General features: G+C 39.1%; 1 protein-coding gene across 1 annotated transcript in view; it reads left to right on the forward strand.

Annotated features, from left to right (window-relative positions):
- Window positions 1–31: 31 nt before the first annotated feature.
- Window positions 32–13,060, forward strand: part of naalad2 (N-acetylated alpha-linked acidic dipeptidase 2) — a 13,429-nt gene continuing 400 nt past the window's right edge. The window contains 20 exon segments of the mRNA XM_043258717.1: window positions 32–168; window positions 809–914; window positions 1,853–2,039; window positions 2,756–2,819; window positions 2,822–2,856; window positions 3,497–3,622; window positions 3,702–3,888; window positions 4,286–4,379; window positions 5,322–5,417; window positions 7,433–7,518; window positions 7,616–7,735; window positions 7,814–7,896; window positions 8,708–8,771; window positions 8,932–8,999; window positions 9,761–9,849; window positions 9,960–10,050; window positions 10,127–10,391; window positions 11,207–11,288; window positions 11,373–11,465; window positions 12,231–13,060. The exon segment at window positions 12,231–13,060 is cut by the window's right edge and continues 400 nt beyond it. Coding sequence (XP_043114652.1) covers window positions 87–168; window positions 809–914; window positions 1,853–2,039; window positions 2,756–2,819; window positions 2,822–2,856; window positions 3,497–3,622; window positions 3,702–3,888; window positions 4,286–4,379; window positions 5,322–5,417; window positions 7,433–7,518; window positions 7,616–7,735; window positions 7,814–7,896; window positions 8,708–8,771; window positions 8,932–8,999; window positions 9,761–9,849; window positions 9,960–10,050; window positions 10,127–10,391; window positions 11,207–11,288; window positions 11,373–11,465; window positions 12,231–12,423 — 2,211 coding nt within the window. The 5' untranslated portion in view covers window positions 32–86 and the 3' untranslated portion in view covers window positions 12,424–13,060.

Raw genomic sequence — 13,060 nt, forward strand, 5'->3', positions numbered from 1 at the left:
AGCCAGTCAAAACCCGCCCACGTATCTCACTCCTCCTAGCACTAGTCCGACAACTTTCAACGCGTTAATGCGAGGCGCTTATTCAAATGGGATCTGAGGATAAAATAATAAGCTGGCTCTGCCGGTTAACGGTCATTACGGCTTTCTTCTTGATTGGCTTTATCATCGGTGAGTTTTTCTGCTTTTATAAAGGTATAACTACTATCTGCAATGCTTTTCGTGATTAATGCATGTTTGAGTTGTTGTCCACTGCGCATACTTTTTTTTTTCCAAAGGATATTTAGTTAAATATGTCGAAGTTGTTAAACCCTTCAGATTCCACATTAACGAGTGTTTTTTGCTTTTCGTTGCTTGTGGTGGAAAAACACACTCGGGTGTTAGACACCTGTGGGTTTCACCTGTCCAGATCTTACTGCATTCCTCAGCTCTTGGATCCCTTCAGGGCAGGTGTGGTTATACAGAGACCCCATTCACTTCAAACAATGAATATGAAAATAAAACAGGTGCTTAACGATGAAAAACGGCTTTATGTTTTCATTTTGGAATATAAATGTGCATCGAAGAGACCAGTAATGGAAAACCTGGTAATATCAGATCAATGCAGTTATGTTTGGCTCTTAAAATAAATCAAATAAAGTCATGCAACGGACGGCGTGGGAACCATAAATGCTTTGTGCACTTTATGTTTATTGTTGCTTTCAGTAATGGCCTACTCTGTTGTACAGGGAATACAGAAGTCATCGTTTTTTCCTCTTAATCGCTGCTATTTTTCAGACATGGTTCGGTGTAACAGGTGTCTGTTTCTCAGGTTGGTTCGCTCGACCTACTACTGTCAATCATGGACGTGCATCCAAAAGCTTCCTGCACGAACTTCTGGATGAGATGCGGGCAGAGAATATTAAACAACATCTCAGGTGGGTAAAAGATGCCCGTTTGTCCGTGTGCCCTAAACACACTGGTCCTAACGTTAGTGACTACTATAATTAAAGGAATGGTTTGCTGAAAATGCAAGTGAATGGGTGCCGTCTGTGGTAGAAATCCCCTTAAGTTTACCTGGGGCTTAGAAACGTATACTCTACAACTGATTCCCACCGGCAACAAGAATACAGCAATTTCTAAAATAACATTATGAATTTGAAGACATGGTTTATTAAGATATCAAATCAGCTTCCCCCCCGTACTGATTACTTCATGTCATTCCTCAAATCGTATTTACAGACAGACGTCTAGCCATCTCATCGTTGTCTATATCTGTTCATTATTGCGACACTTCTAAAGATTAGAACTTTGTTGTTCTGCGAAGCGCGCTTAAAGTTGCAGAGCAAGCAGAATGTTAATCATTGTTTATGAACTCATGTTGAAAATTTTAGAAAATTGAGATTTAAAAAAAAAAATCAATAATCCATAATAAATGCACAGATTGCGATCCACCAATTAAGACATTTTTGACTTCAAATCATTGCTTCAGGCTAAAATGGCAAGTCCTTTATCCATAATATTGCTTTCTTCAGTATGAAGCAGGGGAGGACAATGGGAGAGTGTTATTATGTATTATGAACCATTTGGACTGGAATATTGTGATGTTTTATCAGCTGTTTAGAATCTCATTCTGACGGCACCCATTCACTGCAGAGTAAGTGCAATTTAATGCTAAATTTCTTCAAGTGTAATGGAGAAACGGTTTCATGTACTTCTCGGACATCCTGAGGTTGAGTATATTTTGGATGATTCGAATTTCTGGGTGATTTATTCATGTTAGCGCATACTTCTGCGCATGTTAGCGTAAAACGCACAGCCCGCTAACCGAGTTTTTAAAGATCTAGATTACCGTCTCTCGTAATTCACCAAACAGGAAGTTCACGAGGCTGCCCCATCTGGCCGGATCGCAGCAGAATCTGGATCTGGCCGAGCAGATCCGGGCCGAGTGGATGGAGTTTGGGCTGGACTCGGTGGAGCTGGAGCCGTACGACGTGCTGCTGTCATACCCAAATAAAACCGATCCCAATTACATCTCCATAGTGGACCGCCTGGGCAACGAGGTACGACCGGGCTCGACCGGGCCTCCCTCTCTCAGGATCAATCAGTAATATTGCATAAAATTTAAATGAAGGTTTCATTCGAGCAAAAGTGGAGATAATAAAGACAGCCTTCCTCCTAGTTGTTGCAACGGACCTTGCACAACCCTTATCAGCCAGCCAGTAATTTGCATGCTCAGAGTTTCCTGCTATTAAGCGTGCTTAGTTGTGCGAGCCCACGTGCACTAGACACATGTGCTCTCTTTTAGAATGAAAATTCCAATTTATTCCAGTTAAAATTCCAGTTTTTAAAAATTTGTTCAAATAGAACGTTTAGAACAGTAAAGGCCTGATGATGTCATAGTTCCGAAAAAAGAGTGAACTTTGTGTTCATTACTAACCATATATATGTGCTTATATATATGTACCAAAACAATGATCTGGAGAACGTTTAATGTGCCTTTTTTTAAACAACCACAGACCCTTAAACAGCCAAAAACAGTTCTAGATCATCAGTTGGGTTCAAAACTCTGTGTGTGTGTGTGTGTGTGTGTGTGTGTGTGTGTGTGTGTGCTTTAAAGCCATTTATCTTTTCACTAGTGAGGCTGCGAGTAACGACTCCAGCTTGGTTGTCATGGCGACAGGTTATAGTTCATGACTGTGTCTGTAGAGGTTTAATAGCGATTGCGGTGCATAATGGAATAAATAACAGAGGTCACTCGTTACTTTCCCTCTCTCAGATCTTTAACACCTCTCTGGCTGAGCCGGTCCCCGAGGGTTATGAAGATGTTACCGATATCGTCCCCCTTATAGTGCTTTCTCTGCAAAAGGACAACCGGAGGTAATGCTCGAATAGGCAAATACTGATATTTTACAATAAGCATGAAATCAAAACCGACTGTTAACAGTTTCTCAGTGTCGAAGCCTGGGGTTTGATTAATGAATGCAAATTAAAGGGTTGTCTTATACCCCTCATACTGCTATTCAGAAATCTGGTGTCTGTTTGAAAGAAATTGAAATTGCATTAATTTGATCAAACGTGACGGTAGAGACATAAGGTAACAAAAGCTTTCTATTTCAAACTAATTCTTTTAATGACTTTTCTATTCCTCAAGCAATCCTTAAAAATGAAATGCATTTCAGCAGTGCAACTTTTTTTTAATTGATGCTTTAATTTTAAAGTATTTCATGGGCAGCCAATCAGCTTGTTAGAATGATTTCTGAAGGATCACTGCGACACTGTAAAATGGAGTAATAATGCTAGAAATTCAGCTTGGATAAATTAAATGTTACACTAGAAAACAGCTTTTTTTAAATGCTAATAATAATTACTGAATTTACTGTATTTTTTAACAAATAAATGCAGCCTTGATGAGCATAAAATCATCTTTCAAAACCGTTACAGAGAGCAGCGTTTCGAACAGTGCTGTACTTTAACGTCACAGTTACGGTAAAATGAACCTGCTGTTTGTGAACCGTAGGATGAGCTGGTTTATGTTAATTACGGCCGGACGGAGGATTTCTTCAAGCTGGAGAGAGAGCTGGGAATAAACTGTTCGGGAAAAATCGTCATCGCTAGATACGGCAAAATCTTCCGTGGGAACAAGGTGAGGTTCGGCCGAGACGTTTACGTTTGACACGCGGAAGAAAATGCTGTGGGCTGAGCCGGCTTGCTCGCGTTTGCAGGTGAAGAACGCGATGTTAGCCGGAGCTAAAGGGATCGTGCTGTTCTCGGACCCTGCGGATTACTGGGCTGACGGAGTGAAGCCGTATCCCGACGGCTGGAACCTGCCCGGAGGAGGCGCTCAGAGAGGAAACGTGCTGAATCTGAACGGGGCCGGAGACCCGCTCACACCCGGATACCCGGCCAAAGGTGTGTGTGTGTGTGTGTGTGTGTGTGCTTCAGAGAGATTCTCAAACGAGAAAATGCTTTAAAAAATCCACACACCACTCTAGTCCATAAATTAAAAGTGTTTAAAATTACAAGGCCTCTATCCATAATATTGCTTTCTTCAGTGAAAAGATTCGAATCGGGGGAGAATTGGCGCCATTTGCAATCATAATATATAATAATATATTATTATATAATTATATGCCCAGCACCTGTGTATTATAAACAGTTTGGACTGGATCATTGTGATGTTTTTAGCAGCTGTTTAAAGGCTATTCTGACGGCACCCATTCACTGCAGAGGATACTTTGCTGAGCAAGTGCAATTTAATGAAATGAGATTCTCAATGCAATCATTGTGATTCGCCAATGTCTTGTAGAGTACACCTACAGATCGAGTCTGGAGGATGCAGTGGGGCTTCCCAAGATTCCAGTGCATCCCATCGGATATCAAGATGCAATTCACCTGCTGGAGTGAGTCGACCACGGCTAAAAATATTCCAAAGACAGCTAATATAATTACAAAAAAAAAAAATATATATATATATATATATATATATATATATATATATATATATATATATATATATATATATATTTTTTTTTTAACAGAGAAATTATATTATTATTATCTTTTCTTTATATTATATATAAAATTTTATATATATATATATATTTATTTATTAAATTTTTTTCATTTAAAATAATTTTGAATAATTATACTTTTTCATCAGTATGTAATGCATTCGTTATTATTTATTTATTATTTATTTTAATATATCAAATGATATTATATTAAAATAAAAATTTAAATGAAAATGTGTCATCTACTGTCTCTTATGTTTCTTAGTTAATCTGAAATATATATACAGAGGTGGCCAAAATTGTTAACACATTATTTTCAGCCGATGAAAATGGTCGGTTAATTCTATTTTTGATGTAGTGTGTCAGTAGCTCACATTTCCAAACATTAATTTTGTAATTAATTTGTCATAACAAACTAAATACAGCAGAACTGTGGCAGAGTCTCCAAAAGGCTTCAAGAAACCTGCTTGCAGTTGCCTGAAAAACTTTACAGAAGTGCAACGAGAGAAAAATGGCTTCAAACGACGCTTCAAAGGACGCTCACGCCAAATGTTGACATTATTTTTGACAGCATCATCATTTTACAGCATTTTTACTTGGCTGTGTCTCTGGATGTAGTCTGCCTAAGTTTAGTCGAATCTGATCTCTGAAGCACAAAAAATCCAATTGACAGTTAATGGCAAAATTAATGCAAACTGACATTTCCATCTCACACTACAGCAATAGATAGAATTAAAACCATTGAAACCATGGACTAAAACCATTTTTAGCTGCTGAAAATAATACTATTTTGGTCACCACTGTATAATTGTATAACGTCTCTTTCTGTAGGCATATGGGAGGTCCTCTTCCTCCGGATAACTGGAAAGGTGCTCTGAACATCTCGTACAGAATCGGACCGGGATTCATGGATGGTTTTAATCAGAAGTAAGAGACTTCCTTCCTGACAGACACTTCTGCAAATCCACATTTTATCTTTTAAGGCAAGACACTGCAGACATGCACTGATCAATTTTGCCTCCATGACAAGTCTTCTTTCAGACTAGTGGAAAGAAACATCTAAAATACACATTTAAGTGTCTATTGACCTCTGCAGATTTAAAATACAATAAAGGCTAAGACATGCATACGTGCATAGGGCGATAAAAAGAGAAAAACTGTCAAAAAAAGAGAGAAAATTACAAGGAATTTAAACTGTGCTTTATCTAATGTTTAGATTTCTATTCTGGAAACTGATTCAGATGTTGCATATTTAATCATATATTGCCTCATTAGCATATTTACTATATCTTTATCTGTTCCCTTGAGGTATCTCGCCTTAAGACAGCATGAAATAGCATTAAAAAAAAGCATTTGGCCTCTAATATGACAGATTACAAGAGAATAGTTAGTGTTAAAATGACTCGGTTGCATCATGAAATGTGGGATGCGATTGCAAAAAGGTTGCTACATTTCGATGTAACATTACAAAAAAATTTCTCCCGAATGATGTGCTCGTATGAATCATATAGCATGGGTGTTTAGTAAAAATAGACATGTTCAGTCAGACAGTTAAAGTTAAAACATTGTCCAATCCTGCCCTTTAACCCCGAAACCTGTGATCCTGCTATTATGAAGCATTACTTCAACTTTACACTATACATAATCAGCTTACGCACGCATATTCCTGCGCTCCCGCTAATGGTTAACTCATTTATATGCGTGATGTCAGCAGGACTGAGAGGTTTGTGCACTCAGCGTTCTCAAAGGGAGGCGACACACACTTGTTTCCCACAGCACACACACACACACACACACACTTTTGTGGCTCTGTTGTTGTTCTGTAATGAACTCTGGAGGTCGGCCAGTTTGATACAAAGGCCTTGTGTTTGGGGAGGCCACCTATTAAACACACGCACGTTGATATTGATGGTTTATGGGGACTCTCCATATGCGTGACGGTTTTTAAACTTATACAAACTATTTTGTGTCACCCTGCAACAGCCCTTACAGGAAATTTTGTGCATTTTTATTTTTTTTCCAAAAACCACCATTTTAGCATGTTTTTTTTTTTTAAAGACGTCATTCAAATTTTTTTTTTTCTTTGGAGTGGACTTGTCCCCACCCCCCTAAAACGTCTCGCTTAAACACGCCCCCGCTTTTCTACGTCACAGAGTAGGTTTATTTTATAACACCGACCCAAATGTTTACTCAAAGAAAGTAGGCGGAGCTATTATTCTCACTGCGTTGTTGAAGCGGGCGCCATGTTCTGGAAACGTTGTGTGTCGTTGTGAAAGTGAAACTCACTCACTTTGTTTGTGCTTCCAAAAGAGGACGCAACTACAAATCAAGGATCAAGTAATATTTACAACACTGTTCCAGAACAGTTCAACACTAATATTAGAGTGTGTTCAGAGCATTAACACAGAACTGTGCAAAGAGACTATAAAGTGAGTCAGTTCTAACTCTGCAAGGACAGTCTGGTGCTTCTGACTCACAACCTTTTAAGTTTGTTTTATTATTAAAAGAACCTGTGCTTGTTGCTTGTTGCTCATTTTTCCCATCACAAATGCAGACATGGTGTCTTTTTACATTGCATCGCGTAAAAAGACCGTACTAAGTCGTGATAATCAGTAATTATGTCTCTTCTTGATGCAACAAATGCCTCTTTTGTGATAAAATAATGTGTTTTTTGCACCTTAAACTGCACAAACACAGTGCACAATACACAAAATTATGTGCTTTTTTTTATCCACATCATATGACTGCTTTAAGCCTTTTGTAATATCTCCACATCATTATATAAATTTGTGTCCTTATAAACCAGAGATACCAACACACACACACACACACACTTAGCAGGCTGTAAATGATAGCTGCAGTAACATTAATGCATTTGGCAGATGGTTATATCCGAGCAGAGACTACAAAATACTGATTGGATTTTGTCTTTGAAATTTTAGTAAAGTGCGTATGAACATCCACACCAATAATCAGGTGACCCGCATCTACAACGTGATTGGCTGGATCAGGGGAGCGGTGGAGCCAGGTGACATCCGCTCATCTAGTTTCTTTTTTAGAGTTGTGTTACTCTGTTTGAGAGTTTGTTTTGGTCTGTGCAGCTCAGTTCGGTTTTGTGTGTTCAGACAGGTACGTGATTCTGGGCGGCCATCGTGACGCATGGGTGTTTGGAGGGATCGACCCCGTGTCAGGAGCTGCTGTGGTGCACGAGAACGTGAGAGCCGCTGGGAAGCTCATGAAGAAAGGTGCGCGTCGTCTAGATTCGTGTGTAGCAGTATCGCTTTGATTTTCATTCAAATGTTCATTCTCTGTGTGTGTTTTAGGTTGGAGGCCGAGGAGGACGCTGATCTTTGCCAGTTGGGACGCGGAAGAGTTTGGTCTGCAGGGATCCACAGAATGGGCAGAGGTGCAAATGGACGAATGACAAAAGAAACAAATACTATGTTTGAATGCATTAATGAATCAGCGAATTAACTGTTGATTGAATAAGTGCACAGAAAATGAGCAAAAGTGAATCATTGATTTAGTGAATGGAAAAAAACATGACTGAATGAATGAAACACTGAATCAGTGAACACAATGAATGAATACTTGACTGAATTAACAAATTACAGCTAAATTAATACATTTAATAGACACTGAGTGAACAAAATGAATGCATGAATGAACAGTTAAATGCAGAAATGGACTCTTGATTGAACAAAAGAATAAATTAGTCTTTGAATGAACAGAATGAACCACTGAATGAATGAATGAATCATTGATCAAATTAGTGAAAAATGGATAAGTGATTCTCTAAAAGAAATTAAGGATCTGAAAAAAAGACAAAAAACATGAAAAATAATTTAAAAAACTTTGAATGACTGACTGAATGAAAGATAGGTAGACAAATAAAAAAATGGATGTATTATTCATTAACTGAATTTACTGAAAAAACCTTAAATGAAGAAATAAATTGATTTAATTGATTAAAAAATGCATGAATTGATTACAAAATGCATGAATAAACGATTGAATGAATACATGAATGAAGAAATTAGTAAATGCTAGACAGAATTAACAAGTTAATGACCAATAAATAAATTAACCAAAAAAAGGGAGTGAACAGTTTAATTCAAAACTGCTTATTCAGTCAAAGAATCAATGAATGACTGAATGAATGATTGTGTATCTGTATCAGTTTCTCAGTGTTCTGTTGCTCTCGTGTGTGTTTGCAGGATCACGCCAGAGTCCTGCAGGAGCGAGCTGTGGCTTACATCAATGCAGACTCTGCTATTGAGGGTCAGACACACACACACACACACACACACACACACACACACACACATACATAAATAAATATTATTAGTGTTTATCTGCTGTAAAAGCAGTGCTGATCTCATCTGCAAGTATTCAGGTCTCTTATTCTCTCTCTCTGTGTGTGTGTGTGTGTGTGTGTCAGGTATGTACACACTGAGAGTCGACTGCACTCCTTCCCTACACACTCTGGTTTATGACATCACCAAGAAGGTGAGATTCTGTCTGTCTGACTCTGTCTGTTTCACTGAAACTGAAGTCTGAAGTCTCTGTCTCTGTCTCTCTGTCTTTTTATGTCCTTTTCTCTGTCTGTTTGTCTGTCTGTGCCTGTCTATGTCTGTCTTTCCGTCTCTGTCTGTGTCTGTGTCTCTGTCTGTCTCTATCTTTGTCTCTATCTCTGTCTCTGTCTGTCTGTTCTTTCTGTCTGTCTCTGTCTTTCCATCTCTGAATGTCTGTGTCTCTGTCTTGTCTGTCTCTGTCTGTCTGTCTGTGTCTGTCTTTATGTCTCTATCTGTGTCTGTCTGTGTCTGTCTCTGTCTGTCTGCCTCGGTCTCTGTCTTTGTCTGTCTTTCTGTCTTGTCTGTGTCTGTCTTTCCGTCTCTGTATGTCTGTGTCTGCCTGTGTCTGTCTCTCTGTCTGTCTCTGTTTTTCCGTCTCTGTCTGTCTGTATGTGTATGTCTGTCTGTCTGTCTGTGTCTTTCTCTCTGTCTGTCTGTCTGTGTCTGTCGTTCCGTCTCTGTCTGTCTGTCTGTGTCTGTCTCTCTGTCTGTGTCTGTGTCTGTCTCTGTCTCTATCTTAGTCTCTATCTCAGTCTCTATCTCTCTATCTCTCTGTCTGTGTCTGTCTTTCCGTCTCTGTATGTCTGTGTCTGTCTGTCTGTCTGCGTCTGTCTCTCTGTCTCTGTCTGTGTCTGTCTCTGTCTGTCTCCGTATACTTGTATAAATGCGAGTGATGTTAATAGTGTGTTTGTGAAGGTTTCGAGTCCGGAGGAGGGAGAAGAGGGCATGACTTTATATCAGAGCTGGCACAAACGAGACAACTCCACAGATAGAGATGCACCATGGTAATAAAGAGCAGCTTGAAGATAATGACGATGATCCTAAACATCTATAAGAACATCTGACCGATTAGAGATATGTGACTTTTCCAAGCAAATGTGTGTTTTCTCTGTAGGATCAGCAAACTGGGCTCTGGCAGTGATTTTGAAGCATATTTCATCAGATTGGGCATTGCATCCGGAAGAGCGAGATATACCAAAAACCGAGTGAGTGTCTTTTTTAGACTTGTAAAAGCATGGTACAAGCATTAGTTACACACCTAGCATTTAAACCATTTTGCAGAAAACCGAGCGCTACAGCAGTTACCCCGTGTATCACAGCGTGTATGAGACCTATGAGATCGTGGAGCGATTCTACGACCCCAGTTTCCGCCGGCTGGAGGCCGTGGGCCGCGTCCGGGCAGGACTCATCTTCAGTTTGGCTGATTCTACAGTCTTACCTCTGGACTGTGTGGAATACGCCACGTCTCTCACCAAATACGCCGACAGCATTTCCCAGCTGGCACTGAAGCATCCCGCTGCCATGCAGCAGTACAGCGTCTCATTCGGTATTCATGCTATTCAGCCATACTATTGTTATGTTCACATAAAAAAAAAAATTCAAGATTCAGTAGAAGAAACATTTCAGGACTCCCAAAGAACATTCGAAATAACCTTTTTCCAGTATAAAGAACCTTTTGTGCTTTGAAAAGGTTCTATGGATTTTAAAGAACCACAGGTGACAATTAAGAAGCTTTATTTTTAAAGGGGTACTTTGTCCCAAAAATGAATACTTAAGCATTAATCACGTTGTTCCAAACCCGTAATTTAAGATATTTTGGATGAAAAAAGGTGCAGAAAAGTATTAAAGACATGATCAGAATAGTCCATCTGCCATCAGTGGTTCAATCTGAACGTCATGAAATGGCAAGAATACTTTTTGTATGAAAAGAAAATAAAAATAACAACTTTATTCAACAATTTGTCTCCTCTGTGTCTCTCTAAAATGGCGCTACGGTGAAGCAAGACACTGAGGAGAAGAGTTGTTGAATATTTTCTTCCCGTACAAAAATAATTCTCGTTGCTTCGTAACGCTGCGGTTGATGGCAGATGGAGCATTCTGACAATGTTTTTCATATTTTTCTGGATCTCTTTAGTGTTTATTACCTGGTAGTCAGTGGGACAGTAACAAACTTCCTGGTTTTCATCTAAAATTTCTTAAATCAAAGTTTTTTGAAACGTCATGGTGGTAAGAGATGAATGACTAAATGTTAACTTCGGGGTGGAGTATCCCTTTAAGAGTGCAGGGTGAAAGTATGAGAACTGGGCTGCAGCTCGTCTTCTTCCTGTCGGTCAGCATCTTTCTTTATGCTTTTTGTTCTAGATTCTCTCTTCTCTGCAGCCCAGAACTTCACGGTCGCGGCACGAGACTTCCATCAGCGCCTCGATCAGCTCGACACATCCGAGTACGAAGGACAACGTGACTAGGTTTTCATGGTTTTTGTCTCATTGCGCATGATGCCCGTTTCTCACACCTGTTGTCTCGTCAGCGCTCTGGCCGTGCGGATGGTGAATGATCAGCTGATGTATTTAGAGAGAGCTTTCACTGATCCTCTGGGTTTGCCTGGGAGACCATTTTACAGGTAAACTATCCGACTTTTCGAGGTTCGGAGAATCATTAATGAGCACCCGACAAGGGTGACTAGGGTTATAGTTACTTAAAACTAAAACCATGTTTTGTTACTAAAACCAAAATGAATAATAAATTGCAAAATACGAATGAAAAAAAACTTTTCACCAATTGCAGAAGCATCGATTTTAGTTTTAAAGTAATTAAACTCGATGTACTTAAATAAAATAAAGCTATATAGACATAAAAAAAATTATTCAAAATTGAAAACAACTAATTGAAAATAAATATTTATTATTATTATATTATCAAAATTAATTTGAAAATAGTTATGCTGCTTCATATTTTTGTGGAAACCATGTTACATGCTTTTCAGGATTCACATGTTAATAGAAATTAAAATATTTTGTAATATTATAAATATAATTTCTGATGCATTTTTGATGCAAGTGTTAACGTCTTTTAGTTACTGTCCCCAAACCTTTGAATAAAACTGCTTATCTGTGGGATTTTGTTTACAAAACATTTGTCAGGGAAAAATCTGGCGAGCTGCTTATCACAGACTAAAAGTTCAAGGCCTGAAATTAGTGGTTTGTATGAATCTGCTTCTGAACAAACCACATGTTTTGGAGTATTAGAGCTCAAAACAACTGGTCATGTTAAATCCCAAATGTACGTTACCTGCACTTCCATTACGACAGTAATTACCACTCGAGATCAGTTTAAGTATTACCTGTGTCTGTTTTGTTTGTCTTTTCCTCTCTCGTCTCTCTTCCAGGCATATCATATTTGCGCCCAGCAGTCACAATAAATATGCGGGTGAGTCCTTCCCAGGGATTTATGATGCTTTGTTTGACATCGAGAACGCGGTGGACCCGCAGAAGTCCTGGGATGAGGTCAAACGCCAAATCAGCATCGCCGCCTTCACCGTCAACGCGGCTGCGGAGACGCTAAAGCCTGTCGTCAGCTAGGCCCCTGGCTTTCAAAACACGCCGCGGATACGGGACTACAACGTCAGCGGATGGGTTTCATCTACGCGGGACTTCGCGTGCAGACCGCCGAATATTAGAGGAATAGTTGCCCTGAAAATGAAAAACTGCTGAAATGAAAATGTAGCATTACACGAATGGGTGCCGTCAGAATGAGTCCAAACAGCTGATAAAAACATCACCGCACTCCAGTCTATCAGGTTACACCCGGAGAAGTGTGTTTGTGAACAAATCTGTCAAGACGTTTTTAACTGTTGCTTTTGGCCGAAATATGAGCCTGTAATCCATAATAACGCTTCTTCCAGTAAAAAAGTCCAGTCTTTTGTCTCTTACGTCAAAATCCACCTTTCCTTGTTTAGAAGTATGTTATACTATATTAATAGACTAAACTGTTTTGGCTTAATCTATGCAAACGAAATGGCTTTTTCACTGGAGGAAATATTTTTATGGATTACGGTGTAGTATTTTTGCCAGAAGCAATGGTTTGACGTTAAAACATCTTAATGATGGATTAGTTTTTTTTTTTTTTTTTACAAAAACATACATTTGGCTTTTTACAACATGCACTGATGGACTGGTGTGGATTATTGGGATGTTTTAATCAGCTCCAATTCTGACG

This window comes from Puntigrus tetrazona, chromosome 15, assembly GCF_018831695.1.
Source record: "Puntigrus tetrazona isolate hp1 chromosome 15, ASM1883169v1, whole genome shotgun sequence".
Taxonomy (NCBI): Eukaryota; Metazoa; Chordata; class Actinopteri; order Cypriniformes; family Cyprinidae; genus Puntigrus; species Puntigrus tetrazona.